This window comes from Labrus mixtus, chromosome 16 (genome assembly GCF_963584025.1).
Source record: "Labrus mixtus chromosome 16, fLabMix1.1, whole genome shotgun sequence".
Lineage (NCBI taxonomy): Eukaryota > Metazoa > Chordata > Actinopteri > Labriformes > Labridae > Labrus > Labrus mixtus.
Window position 1 is genome coordinate 17,097,894 of NC_083627.1, and position 20,391 is coordinate 17,118,284.

At 41.1% G+C, this 20,391-nt stretch overlaps 1 protein-coding gene across 1 annotated transcript in view; it reads right to left on the reverse strand.

Annotated features, from left to right (window-relative positions):
* Nucleotides 1-899: 899 nt before the first annotated feature.
* col8a2 (collagen, type VIII, alpha 2) overlaps nucleotides 900-20,391 on the reverse strand; it is a 47,440-nt gene continuing 27,948 nt past the window's right edge. The window contains exons 2-3 of the mRNA XM_061059374.1: nucleotides 10,660-10,851; nucleotides 900-6,377 (exon numbers count right to left, since the gene is read on the reverse strand). Coding sequence (XP_060915357.1) covers nucleotides 4,474-6,377; nucleotides 10,660-10,810 — 2,055 coding nt within the window. The 5' untranslated portion in view covers nucleotides 10,811-10,851 and the 3' untranslated portion in view covers nucleotides 900-4,473. The remainder of the gene's footprint in view (nucleotides 6,378-10,659; nucleotides 10,852-20,391) is intronic.

The following is a 20,391-nucleotide window of genomic DNA, read 5'->3' on the forward strand; positions in this document are numbered from 1 at the left end:
TCACCCGAACGCAGCATGCAGGTTCTGGCGTCAGTGCGACGTCAGAAGAATCCGGGGTGCACGATGACAGCTCACCATGGTGACGATAGTTCCAGAAAATAACAGCTCAATTTTATCCATGCGCTCATGGGTTGTTTTGTAACATAGGCTACATTTAATCTATTGCATGCATCCAGTCAGATTTCTAGATGCTTTATGGACACTTGAAGATTCGCATATTACGGGCCATTGGAAAGGCGTTTAGACCATACGGTAGTTGTAAGAGATTTTTCTTTAAATCAAGTGTTTTTATTTTATTTGCGTTGTTTTTTTGTGAGATTAAAAATCCTATTTATGTTTAAGACCATTTATGTTGTAACTAAATGTAGCCTACTACAATACCACAGAAAAAAAAAAAAGTGCAATACCATAGCTAAAAAAAACACAAGCCTTACACAATGCAAATCAGGACATTAGAAAAGTGAAATGTTCTAGGAGGATAAAATAAGAGACACATGTCCTTAATAGATACAGTCTATGGGTTTCCCCAGGGGATCTTCCACAAATGGGCTACCCCAGAAGGTGTGTCTCACCTACACCTGGGGAAAACTAATAAAAAGATTAATATTTTTCATGTTTTTCTGATATACTATTTTGAATAACTATTTGTTAACTAAATCATCTGAACTGACAAGAAAAGCCATTTCTTCTGCCCTGAGCTCACTGGTAGATCAGACAAGGATCCCCTTACACAAAAAAAGTGTATAACTGCACATCACCCTCTACTGTTGACACACTGTATACAGAATTTGCATTGCATCCTGACCTAGCCTATTGAGTAGTGACTTATCTGTGTGCAGTTGCGTAATATATTTTTAATGCTCACACACAGTATACAAACAGGGAGTCTGACACCGACATACAAGAATGTTTTTATTGATGTGGTATCAATACAATCAAGTACTGTAGATTTTGTATAAGCAGACAAACATTTCAATCAAAAAGAGTGCATTTTATACCCATATTCTATTGCATAGAGTGCCTTGTATGACAAAAATCCTATACGTTGATACATAGAACATTACACAATTAGAAAATAAAAGTCCACAAATAATCCTTCACAAACAACGCTAGAATGCTAACTAAATGTTGTAAATGCTCTTAACTCATCAATGCTGTTAAATACCATATATACGTTCTCGGCTTCGGTGGTCGGTTTTGGCATCCCTATTAAATTATCATAAATGTATAAATACATCTTCATTAGTTCATGTGCAAATGGGAATGGCCGTTTGTATTTACTGACACTAAAACAAACAAATATCCCTTAATAACCGAAGCAAGGCTTTTTATTAATCTTTTTTTTTTTTTTTTTTTAAAGAACAGAAAACACTTAAAAGCTATTTTGTTTCAGACAGTACATGGATCTTACTGACACTTGTTCAATGATTTGCACCCGGGGCAAACTCTGCAAGCAAGTGACATTGTCTATGAAAACACAAGGACAGAAAGTAATAGTGACAAGTAACTCACACCATGCTTCATATGTCCAAAATTATATAGCGAGAAAAAAAAGGCAACATACAGTACATAACAAGCCTTGGACTGTCTTGCAGACTCACAGTGATACAGGGCCATTGTGATTGTGTTCATGTTATTAGAGGCAAAGGCCAAGCGAATTGTTTGCATTACATGGGTGTCATATACTGATGAGACCTAAATGCTAGCACTGCTTTTCCAAAGTAACATATAAAAGGTTAGTGTTTTATAGTGACACATGCAGCAATGAATTCTTTTATAATTGCTGTAAATCAGTCAAACATTTTACATTCATTCTGATTGCAGGCTATGATCATATTTGTCACAATCCTCCCACTCCTCCATCAAGGTGTAAGGCACTCCAAATAATCTTTGTGATAATGTTGTTCTGGCAGCCTTAGTATGACTGGGATCCTCAATTTAGGAATCAAAAGGCACGGAATCGGCAACTAAAGCACAAATGTTTTAACTCATTTTGCCCAAACCTGAACAGCTCCTCCCTTCTGTCACCATTCATAAACATTCTGGTACACTTCATCAAAATGTTATTCAATTATTTTGACCAGTTTCAATTATGCCAAAACAATTTGCCACTCATTGGACTGAAGTGTTCAGTTTTTATAAGTATTTTAACTCTATTTAATGATGTAACATCATTTTCTAATGATGATTGTGCAATGATAATGAAACTATTTTTTTCGTCTCTCACAATCTATATTTTACATTCACGATTTACCTGTTTTATATATAGTTTTTCCCTTACTTTAAAAAGGCACTAGAATAGTATGCAACACTATTTTAAAACCCAAAAGATACTGAAACACTTTAAAGTCAAATTTATTGTGGATCATTGTTGGCTGCCCACAATGCTTGGGGGACTACGTGAAACATCTACTCGCACACTTAAATCGACAGAAGGGCACACGTACTACAACACACACACACACACACACACACACACACACACACACACAAGGTATATTTAATGCCTCATCCAGCAGAGGAGTAAATAAATGGCTCTCACCTATGGCCCACCAACTCTCCCAGAAATCTGGCAGGAGTTTGTTATATGTTACACAACCTGTATTTCACAACCTGTGGGCCACTGCCTGTCCCTTTACTTATTCATGGAGTTTATGCAGATTGATTCTCATTTCACATTTAACATTACTGAGTTATAAAACATGTAGTCCTTTTAGCCATGGATAAAGCTTAAAAATTATTCAGCTAGTTTGGACAAAATGGGCTGGAACTTAAAAAAGGCCTTTGTATTTAGAACCACAAATGACTCAGAATTCCTCTTATTTGCCTTATCTTGCATTGAAGAAAGAACTGATTGTTTTCTATTATAGTCCATCTGCCTCCCTGTTTTTTGAAGCCCAGTTTACAGCATGTTCACAGATTATGTTACAGTATATGTGGTCAGAGGCTTTCATGGAAGTACAGATTTCTCACTTTGATTGTTGATTGGTTTATCACAAAGTTATATAACATTTGTAAGCAGTGACGTCATGGTCAGAATGTCTGAAGTAGGTTGCCTGTAATAGATCAATAAAGTGAAACAGGCTATCAATCCAGCTATGGTTGTGTCCTTCCTGTCCATTATGCAGTTCCTCTAAGTATCTTTTCTATGGCACGTAAACATTGACTGTATGCATACATATCAGCCTCAATTATTGTTGTTCAAACAGTAACAATAAGGCATTGTTTTGAATGATATTCATTTCTGATGTTCGTGAAATGGGCAATTAAAAAAAATTCCAATACTGCAAGATCTTTTTAATTCGTTCATTGCATTTCTAGGATTTATCCACATTTCAGTCAATTAACCAAAGACAAAGATCCATTATTTTAAATGGTTTGATATATCGGCCTTTGAATGTTATGCTCAAACTGCAACACATCTACCCGCCACTAACCAGGGCTGAAGCCATGGACTGGCTGCTGCTTCATTTAATGGGCCTGCTCTCCACATTTTCTACCGATATGTAAAAAAGCACCATGGGAGGGGTAGCATCTAGTAGAAGCAGCACAGTTTGGTGGTATTTTGATCTAGAAAATTTAGAGGGAAATATGCTGTGTCAGGTTAAATTGGCATATTGACTGGAGCAATGCATAACCACATTTAGTAGAGGCATGTGGATGTTATCTTGCAGGAAGAACCTAAGGCTGGCAGTGCTAGCCCTGAAAACATTAGCCACACATTGCCAATCAAATAACATAATTTACCTGCAGAACATTAAGAAAAAAAGTGCGCTCAATTTGGACTTCTCACTGAATTTTCTTACCTTTTGCCTAATTGGTTAGTCTGAATTTAAATTTCTATTTAACCCACTAGGTAATTAGTTGCCTAGGAACATCCCTAATTAAAGCACCAAATGCCTTGTTGTTGCTTGTGTATGTTTGTATGTATGTTGTATTGTTATGTCAGACTTGCCATTCACTGTCTTAATAAGAACATGAGGGGGGATGACTGCAACAGGAGCCCATCAGGGTCTGGTGATGTTGTCCGTATGAAGCATGAAGGCAGGATGTGCAGTCACATGGGAGGGTTTGTCACTAGCACATTTCAAAGTAAGTCACATAATTGTCTGAATCCAACAATGATGATGATGAGGACCAAGCAATAAAAATAAAATTATGACAATATAATAATTAACATAATATAAGCTAAAAAACACTGACATAAAATATAACCCAAAACACACATTTGAAGGACATTGAAACAAATAACAAAGTATGAAATTCCTTCCCCTGTTTTTAAAAACGTTTCCATTCACAGAGTTTTTCTTTTCTTTCGCAGATGTTGTTGAGGGTGAGACGGATAATGATGATGGCAATCATATTGAGAATCCTATGGGTTTTGTGTTTCTATTATGGCTGCAGGTGTTTTAGGTTAAGGGCTGCTCTGAGATGCCAATACAGGAACGTGTTTGAAAAAAAAAGGGGACGGGGTTATGTTGGACAGAGTAAGAATCCTGAGAAGGAGGAATGGATGTACTCGGTCGAATAGAGACCATTCGCCTGATCTGATGGCATCTGGACCCAGACCTGATCCCCCTCCTTCAGCTCTAGGACAGCACTGCCAGACGCCTGGTCCATGTAGCCTTTCTTGTACTCATCATAGGTGTAAGTGGCAGGTACATTGTTCTTGTACAGTGCCACCCACAGGCTAGTTCCCTTTACGTGCATGTGGTATGCAAAGTAGTAGACACCGGATAAAGGAGCAGTGAACATGCCAGTAGCAGAGCTGTAGGCGTTTTGCCCATTGTACAGGGTCCTGTCAAATTTGATTGGCATGGCAGAGGGAGGGAAAGGTGTGGTGAGGATGGCTGTGAAGGCAGGGGCCACAGAGGCAGAGAGTGGAACTTGACTGTACGCAGGCCCCTTCCTGTCTCCTGGTACTTCATCCCCTTCTAGCTGTGAACCTGTTGGCCCTGCAACCACTGTCTGGCCATTTCCTGGAGGACCAGGGGGCCCTGGAGGCCCAGGTGGTCCACTGTTACCATTAAGCCCAGAAGGGCCTGGTTTCCCTTGGGGACCTTGGGGACCAATAGCTCCCTTTTCTCCCAACTTACCAAGGCCTGGAGACCCTGTGAGTCCAGGTTCACCCTTATGACCTGGAATACCCTGTGGCCCCATGGGACCCATAGGGCCCTGAAGACCTGGGATGCCTGACTGCCCCCTAGGCCCTGGGGTCCCTATAAACCCTGTCTCACCTTTGGGACCTGGAGAACCTGTCAGTCCTGGATTCCCTGGTAGGCCAATATGTCCTGACTCACCTTTTGGTCCAGGTTTTCCAATAGGACCATTAGGCCCGGGGATGCCTTTTTCCCCAGGGATGCCTGGTCTTCCAGAGGGTCCACTTGTCCCTTGGTCTCCTCTGAGGCCAGGTAGCCCTGGGGGACCCTGGGGCCCCAACTCGCCCTTCTGTCCTGGCATTCCGTGTTTTCCTGGGAGTCCCATTGGCCCTTGAAGTCCTGGGGGTCCAGATAGTCCATCAAGGCCTGGTTCCCCAATTGGGCCCACCATCCCTGGCTCTCCTTTGTCCCCTGGGAGACCTGGCAATCCACTATGGCCCTTATCTCCTTTTGTCCCACTCAGACCAGGTTTTCCATAGCCAGGAGTCCCAGGAAAGCCAGGAGAACCCCTTGGTCCTGGCTCACCTTTTGGACCGAATGGACCTGGTCCTCCAGGCAGTCCGTCGACACCAGGCTTCCCTAATCCAACTGGCCCTGGTAAACCTTGTGAACCTGGAGCCCCAGCCTCCCCTGGTTCTCCTAGATCCCCTGGGGGTCCTTGATCACCTTTAAGACCAGGCAATCCAGGCAAACCTTTGAGTCCTGGTTTGCCTATACCCGGAAGACCAGGTGGTCCTGGACTTCCTTTTAGACCAGGTGGACCCCTTATACCAGTAGGCCCTGGTTTCCCGTTTCCATCTTCACCTTTAAACCCACGCTCACCTGGTGGGCCAGATAAACCCTTAAGTCCTGGTTCACCACGAGACCCGCCGGGGCCTCTGATGCCTGGAAGCCCTGGTTTCCCATTCAGAGAGAGACCAGCTGGTCCAGGTAGTCCTGGCTGACCTGAAGGACCTCTGGGACCTGGTTCACCTCGAGGGCCAACCTCTCCATTAATACCAGGCATGCCCTTTGGCCCAATCTTTCCTGGTAGACCTGTTAGTCCAGGCTTCCCAATTCCTGGAAAACCAGAAGGTCCCTGGGGGCCTGGCTGGCCATTGAGACCTGGCTTGCCTAGTCCAGGTTTTCCTGGAAGCCCTGATGGCCCTGGGGGACCTCTTGGTCCAGGTTTCCCTTGGGGGCCTGGTTCCCCCTTCACCTCCATCATGGGTGGCATATCTGAAAAAAGAGATGTCCACATGGTTAGCACAAAAAAGTACTATATATATATATTGTATATAAATATATACAGTATGACTGTACTCATTGGGGTCTCCAAACACGTACTAAGGATGTATTTCAATAGAGTTTTCAACCATCATGTATTGTGGGATTACCCGAGACAAGTGCTCCACTATTTAAAGGTCCCATATTATGCTTTTTCTGGTTTTATATGCTCTTTAGTGTGTTTTCCAAGTGTCCTGTACATGTTTAGGCACATCTATGTGCAAAAATTCAAAGTCCGTGGAAACGCGGCTTCTCCTACCTCCTCCTGTTAGCTGTAGCATTAGCCGCATGTAACGCTCGGTTCTAGCCCCCCTCGATAAAAATTTGTCAGTGCGGCGTCATTGTCAGTGTGAGATCACTGATCTAAGTCCATTGGCTCGTTGTGGCAAGCCCTGCAGCTCATGTTGAAATTTCCGAGACGCGTGCTGAGCAACTGACCAATAACGACAGAGCGGATCGGCAGACCAATCAGAGCAGACTTGGCCCACGTGGGGTCTAACAGTGTGGGCTCAGCAGAGTGCAGCTGACGGACTCAGAGCGTAGAGGGAGCAAGGAGGAGCAGTACATGAAAACAGACACTTTTTTCAAACTTTAGCTCTTGTGAACGTACAAAAGTAGGTACACAGATTAAATATACAAACCCCAAAAAGAGCATAATATGGGCTCTTTAAGTAAAAATATACATTTTTGTGGAACAGTTAAATGGAAGCTGTAAAGGAAATTAGGGAGAAGATAGGATTGATCAAAATACACCTACAACTGTCTTCCAGTCTGTTCGAAAATTTGTCTAATTTCATGTTTATATCCTAATTAACCGTATAACCCTCTCCATTAATGATGTCATATTTTGACCATAAAGTTATACACTAGTTCAGTTTCATGCATGACTAAAGCATATCTCAACACATGTTGAACCTAAAATCCATACATAAAAAGTACTCAGAAAGGCAAAAGTGCAGACAGACAGTAGCGGAATTGGACAGTAGTTAATTTTTCTGATTTCCAGCCGACTGACCAGGTGGTCTTATTGGGATTTCAAGTGTAAATTGCAAATATTTTGAGTGTAACAAAGAGGGGCCTTAACAAAAGAAATACGGCACAAGTCCCTTAATTCTGTACAAACAGGGACACGGCCCATTAATCATAGACTTTTTCTTGTTTCTTGTTTCAAGACACTGCTTCATCCCTGCACACATTTCCTCTATGTTAGTCCTCATGGTAGGTCCAGTGATAAAACTTATATATAAAAAGTATCCACATTTTAAAACGTGTAGATTATTTGGGATCTCTGTTTAATAATATTTTAATGCATTTAAGAACCAACTGCTTAAGCCAGCCTAAGCTATTCAAATACTCAGTTGTCAAGTCAGTCCAAGCCAGCTTAAGTAGAGTATTTTACACAGTCATTAGTTGTCTCCACATTTTCTCCTAATTTTAATAATATCCAAAGAAGCCCTTATGAAGTATCACCTCTGGATCTGGATAAAACCTTGGATCTGAGGCTACATCTTTAACAGTATACAGCCTATGCCAATTTATTTTACTAATTTGATAACTGAAAGGTCTCAAGTGGCTCATTAAAGAAAATCTCAATAAATAAATGAAAATAGAATGGGGAAACATACAGTTTCCTTTTTTTGCTTGAAGCCATCAAGGGAAACTGAGGTTGGAAATTGTAAAACATCCCCTAATATAACCTATAGGCAACTGCTACCCCCTACTGGCACTTAGTGAGAAAGCAGCCTTTTTAAGATCAGTTTTGTTACTGATGTTCTTGTTTGGTCATGTTGAAGCAGTATAATTATTTCCAGTCCATCTCGAGGGCATTAAATTGCCTTATTTTAGGAGAGTTTTATTCTATGGCGTTGTGGTCATTTTTTTTATTTAGAAAGCTTTATTATAAACAGAAGCTCTAGAAAAATCAAACAGGAAGAGCAACACAGATTGTCAGATGGCTAAAAAGAACATAAGTTGTTACAACTGTAAAATTCTTACAATACTGTTAATTTTCTGTACAACACTTACATTTGACTGTGCTCACTTAGGGTCTTAACCTCTCGTTGAAGTATCTATATCTAGCTTTGGTTTGTATGAATCAATAGAGTGCCATCCTAAGGCCAGATTACATTTTATGGCAGAATTAAGGGATGTAAGAAAACCAAGACTGTTACTTCATTATTTTAAATGTATTTTTGGTGCTTTTTGTGCCCTGTGTCCACAGGACAGTGGATAGAGTTTGAAATCAGGGAGAGAGAGAGAGAGAGAGAGAGAGAGAGGGAGAGAGAGAGAGAGAGAGAGGGAGAGAGAGAGTGAGTGGGGAACGAGACGCGAGAAAGGAGCCACAGGTCGGATTTGAACCAGGGCCTCCTGGTCCACTTATCCACTTAAGCCTCTGTACATGGTATACACGCTAGGTTACCAGTGCTCGTTACTTCATTCTTTACATATTCACAAAAAAAAACATAGTGTTCATGTGTGTAATGAGCTTTTTAGCCTCCACATTGTTTGTTTTATCTGTAGTCCACATCTTCACTGCAGACCATCTTAATACATCACCCAGACAAAAGAAATAAGGTGCTTCACACTTGAGAGGATTTAATGGCTTCTTCATTACTCGCTGCAACAGCCTCCGGGGATATATAGAATTAAGTTGTGCTTTCAAATACATTTGAACTGACAAGGGGAAGAAATGTCTTCTAATCTATTTTTTTTTTCTAAGAGTACTTTTTTGTAGGCATCAAGGCAAGCGGTCACATTGCAGCGATACGGACTCCTTTCTAGCTACAACCGATATGTAACCCACATCTCAGAGTTTGTGTTAATGAAAAACTGGGAAGTAAATTAGGAAGCTTTGAAGTAAATATTAAAAATAGTTAAGGTTACTCTCAATATGCTAAGTTGTGACCATTTGTAGCCTTGTTGGATATATTTAGTTTTGTAAAAATGCTTTTAACACCATGCTGTTATCCACCAAGACATTATTTTCTTCATTTTTCCTTGTTTTACAAATGATACAAACCAGGCACAGAACATTCTATTAATATCATCTATGTATATATGACTCAATCGTTATATAAATTATTCAAATGTTGATGTAATGTGGGCATATGGCCACTGAGCTGCAGTAGAGTCATTCTATTCGTATGCAGCATTAGTTTCACAGGAAATTTAAATCTTATTTGACCATTGTTTAGCACCTCATTTCAAAGCATAGCTTCTTTCAAAATTTTTTTATTTTTTTCTAACTCTGTGAGGCTTTTACATGCAAAACCTTAACACTTAATTTGATCTGAGTCCAACTTCATAAGTATTTCTTGCTCTTGGGTGTTATGGTCCTGAAATGAACATGTGCCCCTTATATCCTTTGAAACTAACTTTGAAGAAGGGGCCTCTGATAACACAAGGCACATCGTATATGATCCAGAGCGTGTTTTGGTCGTTACAGTCAAATATGATAATGATGACAGCATGCACATTTCTTCAGGATGATTATCACCCCCTCCTTCTTCTCTCCGATCCCTCGCCTCAGCCTTTTATTTCTTCTATTTTTATTTCCTTCACACTTTCTCCTTCATCCCACAGCTGAGGAATATGTGATAAACAGTGGGGTAACAGCATCCAGATGGCAGGAGGAACAACTGGCCTGGTGGAGCTCAGCAAACTGTGGGTAATCAGACCTCCATTAGGCCCCAACTGAGGACTTGCCAAATGCTGCTGGACCCACAGGGCAGGGAGACACACACACTTCAATGAGCCCTTAAAACTGCCTGAAGAGAGCTGGCGGCTGATTCCTGGAAGGGTCTCTGTATCAATCACATCATAAAATACGATGTTGGATGCTTCTTTTGTTCATTGGAAGTTGTTTTAATGTGTGTTGTTTTATTATTTTCTATGTCGTTGTGGAGCTGTGCTTATGATCAACATCATACCGGTAATAGCTTTCGTTCTGCTGGTTGTAAAGAGTTGAAATTCTCAAGACTACTGCCAACAGGATACTTTAAAGGAAGTTGGTTGAAATATCAAAAGGCAAATGGATTTTCCTGTAGTTTAATTATGGTTTCGCATGGACTTACTAAGGTTAAATCATGTAGAGATTGTTTTTTTAAAAATGACTCAGTTGAATCAGTTGTTTTATTGACCCAGCTGTTTATGGGAAGTCAGCCTTTATGTAGCGCAGAGCGAGACACAGAAGTAGAAGGGCTACAGATACAATACACCCACAGGGATTACTCACCGACATAATGCCCCTTGCCCTCTCTGAAAGGCGGTCCAATTGGCCCTTTCATCATGGGCTGCATGTACTTCATATGGGGTATGGGGGGATAGCCACCAGCAAGAGCACGCTCCCCCAGCATCAGCAGCAAACACAGAGGAGCCAACAGCATGGTCACCAGCGTCCCAGGCTTCAGATGTCACACACAAAGACCTGCAGGCAGAAACACAAGAGGATAGTGTTTGTTTCAATATTCTCTAGGATTAAACACAACATCACATCGAATATTTTGATGGGAAAATGAACATCGTGTCACAATTAATTGTAGTATTGAATGAATCTGATACAAGGAGTAAGGAGTGAGGCACATGTGTTTTGTCATAAAAAGTTGTCTTTTAAAAGCTTCCAAAAAACCAATTCTCATCAAGCCAGAAAATAACACTTTGAAATCAAAGGATTTAGGTTTCTTCAAAGAAGAGAAGAAGATATTATTGCTTAGCTACTCAGCTATAAATGGGCTAAAGCTTGGCTGACTTCTTCTAACACATTCTTTACTTTTATGTGCAGCTTTTTGCAGACATCTTCTAAAGACCAGACAGACTCCCCAAAAACATGAGACGCAAACAGCAAAAAAAAAAACCTGTTAGCATACTGCTCACAGCTGCTTTGATGGCCCTCAGGAGATGTGACGGGCGAAGATTTGTTGACTTTAATTTGACTCCAGGATGGAGTGACCACAGCACCCCCTCTGCCAAATATTTTCACGACCGTGGTCAGGTGCGAACAGGAAACCACCAGAGGTATTAGTGAGGGTGTTTTTCGTGTTATAAGCTTCAACTGTAGGCGTCAGGTGCTGGCTTTAACTGGTGAAATGATGTGTGAAAAGAGGCATAAAGTCCTCTCCAACTCTCCCCCGAGGTGTTCTTATCAGCTGTTTTTGGACTGATGGCTGTCAGAAGTCGTTTTGTGGAAAAGTGGAATGTAAAATGTAAGTGGGGTTCGGACAGCTACTAGTTTAACGCTGTGCTTATTCATAGAGAAATGAGATACAACTGTATCATAGCAACTGTTTGGATCTACTTTAATAAAGCTATGGTGTTTTGCTCTTCATACTGCAGAACATCCTGCAACGTTCTGGCCTCAATCTTTGAAGTGTTGCAAAATCTGATCACAGAGCGTAATAATTTGCATCACTCTTCTTAATTTTTTTCCTGCTTCATATGATTCTCATTTTGTCATTGTGTGTGTGTGTGTGTGTGTGTGTGTGTGTGTGTGTGTATGTCATGCTTTGAAAACTGCAGGGTTGAGCATGCCAGAAAGGAGAATTCCCTCTGAGAGAGCACAACAATGGCATGAATACAAGCTGATATTTTGAAAATTGAAAAATTATCCGACACTTTCTAAGTTGAAAATTACACCGAATAAAACACTGCAGTTAACCGGGAGCAGAGACGGAAAGCAACGTGTGTGTTCACAGTTAACTGCACATGTGTGCAGAGATCAGGCCTAACCTACAACTTTCTCTTGCCTATAATCCGTGATTGTTTAGCAACCACACGGCTAGGCAGTCAAATCTTTGTTTTACAACCATTTAACTGTGTAAAAGCAGGTTTCTGTTTAGCTAGTTCTCTTGTAATTAGTCAGTGGTGTGCGTGTGTCAGCCGCATCTGTTACTGCTTGTTTATAATGCTTTGTGTTCCTGCCAGGAAGAAAGATTAACTCAAACTTTCACACTAAATGTCCGCGTATGAAATATGAAGAAACCAAATACAAAGATGTTAGAAGAAATAAACAAAGAGAAAAAAGAGAGGAGTATTTGGTGCTGCAGTGTTTGGTCGTTGGCCGACTTGCTGGCTGGCTGGAAGGGAAGCTCGTCTGGTATGGAGGTCTGTGGTTTTGGTGTAGATGTAATTTAGCAGGCAGCTCTGGATGCCCACCATTCTGCAGGCGTCAAACTCTCTAAAGAACCAGAGCGACACGCTCTTACTCAGACTGGGAGACTGTGCATGAACAGGGATCAGACACAGACGGTGGTTTCAGAGACCTCAACAATCTGTTTATCAAGTGTTTTTTGTTGAAAAGCTCAGCAGACTTTGCGAAAAAATCTCACGCAATCCTCGCTGGCTGGCCACCACGAGCCACTGCTGGACCGAGATTAGCGCACGCTCTCAACAACACAAGAACACCCACGTAACAAAACACGTACTCTCCACTTGCATGGGAATGCGACATTCTTCTGATAAGTGGTTACGCAGGGGCATTTTGAAAATACTCAAACTCCTCAACTCCTCATTTTCTCATAAAAGGAGTCCTTAGAAAACAAGCCATCATGAAAGGACTGGCGAGTAGTGAATCAAAGCCTCCCTCAGTCTTTAAACACCAGAGGCATCCAAAGCTACAGCGAAGGAGCCTTGCCTGGCAGGCTGAGTGACATTTTATATAAAACAGATTTAGCTGAATTAACTACACACATTACAGTATTAGATCCAGAAATACACAAAGAACACAAAGGCAGAACAGAAAAGAGGCATTAATGAGGAAATAAGGGACAGTCGGACCCTCGGTTTGGAAAAGGGCAGCGCCATCATTACTCATTGTGATCACTTCACTGTTCCAACTTCCAGAGGGCTGTCAAATAACTGAACGCCATGTCTGATGACAACATCCATGTACAGATTATGAGAAAAAGGGCCTCTGGGCACAGACATGTAAAACGAACCCCCACCCTTCCTAAAAAAAAAAAAAAGGAGCAAATCAACCAGACTCAAAGAACATCCCTGTGTAGCTTTCTTTATAGATTTTTTTGTTTCTTGTTGTTATCTTTATGTGTCTCTTTGTATTTGTGGTTAATTAGTGTATCTTTGTAGTCATTTTGTGACTCTTTTAAGTTGTTGTTTTGTTTTTTTGGATCTGTTAGTAGTCATTTTGCATTTTTGATTTTAGTCTCTTTAAAGTAATTTTTGTGGCTCTTTTAATGATTTTTCAGTGACATTTTGGGAATGTGCTAAACTCTAAGGTACAACTATTCATTCACATCTCCACCAGAACTTATTTTGTTCAGACAGATAAAGAGAGGCTTTCTACCACAGCAGATTTGCAGTCAAAGTGCTCTAGTATAGCAGCAACTTGAGTTACAAGAACATCGAATCGACTGAAGAGACAGCACAGAATGTGTACGAGTCTGTATAGCAGTCTGAGTTTCCGCTGGTCCTGGGTCAGAAAACAGTACTAAAGCAATTTTTTTTGGGGGGAAAGGGTTTTGGGGGTTAGGGTTAGGGTTAACCCAAAGAGATACTTTTTTCCACAGATACTACAAAGACCTCAGCGCGCATCAAAAATATGATATGAAAACATCAATTCCAGTCCGTCTCTATTTTCCTAAGCAGGGCTTCTCTTCTGTCTCCCTGATTTGACACTTTATTTCAGCATACACATATCAGACAATAGCCAAAACAAATGGATTGTGTTTAGTTAAATGAGATTTGATATCAACATATAAGAAAAGAACAATCAAGACATCTGTGGGAACTTCAGGACAGAAATGCCACTGCTGCCCTTGGCTTGTGCTTTGTTCGCCCCATCCAGAAATCCATCCAGGTCCAAATGAAACACATAGACACATGTTGGCAAGTGTACCTGATGAACTGAAACTGAAATGCCACTTTACCCATCTTTCTCCAAACCAGATGGAAATCCAAGTCAAAGACACAAACCAAACCTGAAACTTGCAGTCTTTCTCCGACATGTGTTGGATACCATTTCTGCAGAGCTGAAATGCTCATCTGCGAAAGCTTTGGGCAAACAAAGAGCAGACTCAACAGCTATCGAATCCAAACTCAGCATCATCTCAAGTGGCCTCCTCAGATAAGGCAGAAGAGACACAGACACCACAGCTCAGTGCAAGCCAAGCACTCATTTCCCTAACTGCTCTGTTTACCCACTAATGAAATCAACAGCATCGGGGAGGTGAGGTTGAAGGTGCTCTGCCTCCACTTTCCTTAAGTAGTATGTGTGTGAATCCAGACTGCCAGGCATTTCCTGAACCACAATGCCACAGAGGGATTATAGGTACACCAAGGGTGAGGATTTGGTGTCACGGAGGGAAGAGGGGACGTTTGTTTTTGTGGTGAACATTTGAGCCGCTCCCCGAGTGGAGGAATCATCACCCAAACATCATGTACCACATAATGCCAGCTGGTAAAAAAACAAACACCAAATGGTTCACCAACAACTGAGGTCCATGATGGTTTGGTTACAGCCACAAGTCTAGCTCTTAAAAACCAACCACATATTTTAGCTGATTCATCCAATTCTCACAGAACCTGAGCCACAACTACTGCCATAACCATTCCTGACTTTTACCGTCAAGCCACATGGGTGGCCCGCTGCTATTCAACCACAAACATCATCCCTTAATAAAGCCAATGTTGGAAGCATTCTTTTTTTACAGCCAAAATTAACTTCCAACACTCTCGGGGGAAGAAAAAACACTTAGAATAAGCTCAATTTATACATCTGTGGTTTCCTATTAAATCTGCAGTCTAGACATACAAGTATGATCGGATTTTACAGATTTGCTGTCAAAGAAAAAAAGACATGCACCTGCACACATTTGGAAAATTTGACACAAACAGGCCCAAACATTGCTAACAGACAACACAGAGCTCCATTGACTATTGACCTGTGTGTACGCCTTGTATACCTTCAGATGAGATTGAAGGACAGAGAGAGGTGGGAGAGAGTGAGCAAAGCAGTTATACAACCTGCTGTCGGCCAGAGTTACACAGCTCTTACTGAGTCTGATGCTGTGTGTGTGTGTGTGTGTGTGTGTGTGTGTGAGAGAGAGGGACAGAGGAAATTGAGCGTGTTGGGTTCTATTTAGAGAATTACCTTGTGTTGAATGAGGTAATCTCTCCTGAGTGGCATTTGGCCCATTACGCCTTTCCGGTGTCAGCTCACTGCGTAATATTTGAGTAGTGGTCACAGTTTTTGGTGGCTTTGAACGCACCCTGTATTACTCAACACTGTATAAATAAGCAGTTGGGAAACAGTATGGCCGTTCACATAACGTGTCCATGTGTGTTTATAAGAGTAGCCACAGAGCTAATGCACACACCACGAGACATTAACATCTGTTACTACAGTTGCAACCAGTTGGAAAGTGAAGGTTTTGTTTGGTTGATTCTCAGGAAAAAAAAAAATCCCCTCTGCCCCGCCACAATAAAGGCTCCCGTTTGATCACTTAAGTGTTTCCATTGAATCATTATTAATTAAAGGGCAACCATTCAAAATACAGTAAATAATTATTTTTTACATCAAGACATGATAGATTACTGTTTACATTGCTACTGTAACATGCCCAATACATACACACATTACTCACATACAAATAAACTATATGGTATTAGCTCACTCGATAAACACATCACATTTTCCATCTTTTATTCAAAGTCAAATGGACTCCAAAGTATCCTCTGCTCTTCTAGTCAGGGGTTGTTTTTGGCCCTTCCTGATGAATTACAGATTACAAAGCTGTATTGTCATTTTACTGATGTGACATCAAAACTATTTAAATATTATAAACAGTTTAAAAAAATGCACCAATAGGGGCCTAGCAGTTATGTCGTGCCCCATGAGGCTATAGTTGTCGTCGCAGCGGCCGTGGGTTCGAATGCGACCTCTGCCCTTTGCTCACTCTCTCCTCACAATATCTCCTGTCTCTCTTCAGCTGGCTTATCCAATTAAGGCAAAACATTGGGGAAACAAATAATCTATAAAAAGAAAATGCACCAATAAGGGCATCAAATAGCAAAGTGATGTGATGTGCAAAAAGGATTAGACAGACCATACTTTATAAAGAAATATTTAATTAGCATGTTGCATGCAGGGTAGCAAAAAAGTTAGTTCCAATTACAGTGAATCTGAATGCTTTAGTTACTGCTCATCTTCTTCATGATTCATTAACATGAATGTATTATCATTCATTGATCAATAACTTGGTTGGTCTAAAAAAGGTAAGTAAAAATGACATTTATATGCAACACAAGTTTCCCAAGCATAAGGTGGTTGACCTACACTCCAAAACCTACAAATGTTTACAGTTGTTTCCCGCATTAGCAAAACCTTTGAGTTAAGAAGCTTACTTATAAACAGCTGCATGTTTTCAAAGTCAAGAATTTTCGGATCAGATGCTCATTGTCTGACACTATTCATAGATTTCTTGCTCAAACCATTACATTTTATGATACTCTGGACCAAATTTGTTTCAACCAAACAACGATCCCTTGCTAAATGTCAGCGTCATATTATCATTTTTGCTTTTACCATAATTACATTGCAGCTATAAATCTATCTCATTTGTTGTTGCTCTGTTTTTTCCCTATATTCTTCTTTCTGTATCTCCCTCTGTCCCACCTTCCAAGCCCAACACAGTTTCTGCAGATGGCTGCTCATCTGGTCTTGCCCAATATTTCTGCCTCTTAAAAGGACGTTCTCATGGTGGATTAATGTTGGGTTACAGCTGTATGTCGTTCCATGTGCTGTTTGTCCCTTCTCCCCTGCTGTTGTCTCCAGCAGGTGCTGCTAATGATTGCACAACGAGGCGCACCTGGCCTCAGTGCTTCAAAGCTCATTGCTGGCTTCAGGAGGAGAGGCTTGCAAAAGTAATTATTAATTGTCTACATGCCACAAAATTGTATTCAGCAATTTAAAGTAATGTTTTGTACAATGACGTAGTTCCTGACTACCTGTGGAGGGCAGTAACACTGCTAAATGTGACCAAACTGCCGAAATATATACAAGAAGAAGAAGAAGGAGGAGGAGAGGCTTGAGGAGTTGGGACCGTTGGGACTGCTGTGCCACTCAGTCTGGGTCTGTTGTGTTTCCTTATATTAGATTCTCAGTTGATCTTTGTTATCTGGCTGTTCTTGTTATCCTCTTAAAAGGACGTTTTTTCTAGCCACTGTAACTTTGGTTAATGTTGCCTAGCGCTGTGCTAATGGTGTTTTAATGTCGGGTCTTTGTAGATAATATGAGTGTCTTGGGAGAATGTGTGTTATGTAAACTATAAGCACATCTCAAGAGCCTGGTTTTTTTTAGAAGTCCAGAAGTCATTTAAGCTGCCAATGTGACAGAAAAGAGTGTAGCATTGGTTGTCTCCACACTTTCTTCCAAGTTAGTGTATTTCTTATTTATTTATTTTTACTCATCTGCATGCTACTCAGTTAACCTGAGTTTCTTTTTACAGCCGTTGTTAGGAATCCACTCTGTACAGATACCATCACATTTCAACTTTCTGGGTGGCTAAAATGATGACATACAGATATCTGCATTGCATATGACACAATGGACTCTTTGACTTTGCACAGGTGCATGCACACATTTATGTGCCTGTCAGACTTCTGTCTGTATCTATATCATTTGTCATGTTTATGGTCTTCAGTGACTGATGCATCCTTGGCTTTGAACCGTATCAGTCGGAATCTTCCTCACAAAAAGCAAAATACAAGATGAAAGTAAAATGTATTAAGAGTGAAGTCAAGACAAGTTTGAGCAAGGCCTCTCTATCCTTCAGGGGAAAGAAGAAAAAACTCGTAAAACAGAGAGGAGAGGATGAAGTACAAGAGGAGAGCCTCATCAATTCAGGAAACGGTACCTGTGGAGCAGGGGCTGTGTTTTTCTGACATCCCCGAAGGTTGGAGCGGGTGAGTAAAGGGCTGAGAGACGGTCAGAGAGGGGTGAGTTTATGCTGATGGAGAGGTTTAAGAGGGAACGAGTGTGTGTGTAAAAAGGAAACGGAGGGTGTGAGGTGTTAAGTTGAGAGGTGGGAGGTGGGGGGGCGGGTAGTGAAGAAAACATGGGGAGTGAAAAGAAAAGGTCAGACGGAGGGTTTTCATTTCTTGATGACTTCATTCAAAGGAACACGTTTAAAACCCCAGGGTACTTATTTGAGTGCAGAAGCAGACGTGCTAATCATAAAACTGGTAGGGGGTGTATTGTGCATTAAATGTGTGTTTGGGGTTGTGTGCGTGCGTTGCTGTATAAGGAAGGCAAATTAGTCTCAGGATTATTAACCTGCAGGACCTCACACATGTACAGTTGCATGTCAGTTGTAAAACGAGACCTCTGCTTCTTCTTTCCCCTCCGGCAGGAACAATTCCAAGTCATGGGGAAAGTTAATAATTACAATAAATAACTGATACATGCTCTATCACCTCAACTTTCTGTGAAGCAATTTAAAGTCAGGATATAGCAAATGTCTGAAAGTCTGCAGTACATCCAGACTTACCCTGGACTTGCCAAGGAAGCAGATGCAGTAAGAGGGGAGAAGCGAGAAGCGAGAGAGTCTGTGTGCAGGCAGACACAGCTATAGCTTTCCTGCTGACCCGCCCGTGTACCTGAACTTAATATGAGCGTCTGATTAGGCAATAGAGAGAAAAAAAGATCTCATAGAGCGCAATCTGCTTCCACCTTTCCAGTGCAAAAAAAAAAAAAAGATGATCTGACATGAGTCACTGAGAGGTGACAACAAAGCACAAACTGACACTACTGGCTTTTTTTTTTTTATCATTTCCTCATTCTGAAAAATGAGATATTTATAAAAGATTGACTATTTATGTTTTTAAATAGAGACACATACAGGGAAGTGTCCGTCAGAGAACCCTGTGGAGATGGTTTTACCGCAGAAGGAAAACTTTGAGGACATTCATGAATTGGATTTCTGTAAATCTGAGCGATCGTTGTGTCTGTTCATGCCTCCAGAACAAGATTAGCAGCCTCAGTACTTTTCTCTCCTCGTTTCTGTAACATTTCATGTTATCCTTCTTAAGCCTCCTGCTCTCTGCGGTGCTCATTACTGGTGTGAATACTTTTACTGTGTGTTGCCAAGGCCTGATCAAGCAAGACACCCCCCCCCCCGAAAGTCCACTTGTACCTGCAGAGGCCTCATATCCGGTCTCCGTTATTCTCAGTTAACATTAAAAGTAAATGTACAGAAAGGCAAAAATGTGAGAAAGGCACAGAGAGTGGTAACAGCAAAGGCAACAGGAAGCAATACTGACTCTTCATTTTCCATTCCACCACATTGAATACCATTTGAGCCAGATAAGTTAGCAATGTTTGAAACAAACATTTGGAAACACAAGTACAAACAACTCCATCGCTGTTTGACTTCTTAATTTTTGACATTGAGAACCCAAGAAAAGGGCCCCTAATTTGCACATATTGGCCATATAATGTATGACCAAGTCAAAGAAAAGTCAGCATTTAGTCCTTGTCGTTGATGCTGCAATGTCCAATAAATACTGGAGGTAGATTTTAGAAGAATTGCAGTAGTGGAGAATGATGCTATTAAAATGCTAATCATTGAAGTTGCATATTGTCTCTGACACAGGGGACCTGGTCACCTGGGATTTTTCTATCATCTGTGACCATTCAACAAATGTAGGTTGTTTGGTAATGACTAATCTTTAAAAAAAAAAAAAAATCTCTTTTTAGAGTCCCATTTTGGCATCTGGAGATATCCAAAGCTTCACAGGCCTGATGTATTTAGTTCAGTAACTGGATACTGTACAAGATCAGGGACTGGATGTAGGACTCCTTTGGGCTTTAAAGTACTGAGTTGGACTTTGTCTCTGTTTTGTTGTGTGTTCCTGTGCCATGTCTCCAAGTAACTGTTACCTTGTTCACTACACTGAGTGGGTGGCTTTGCATTTGCCAGAATGAACTCTCTGAAATGTGCAGAAGACAAACAGG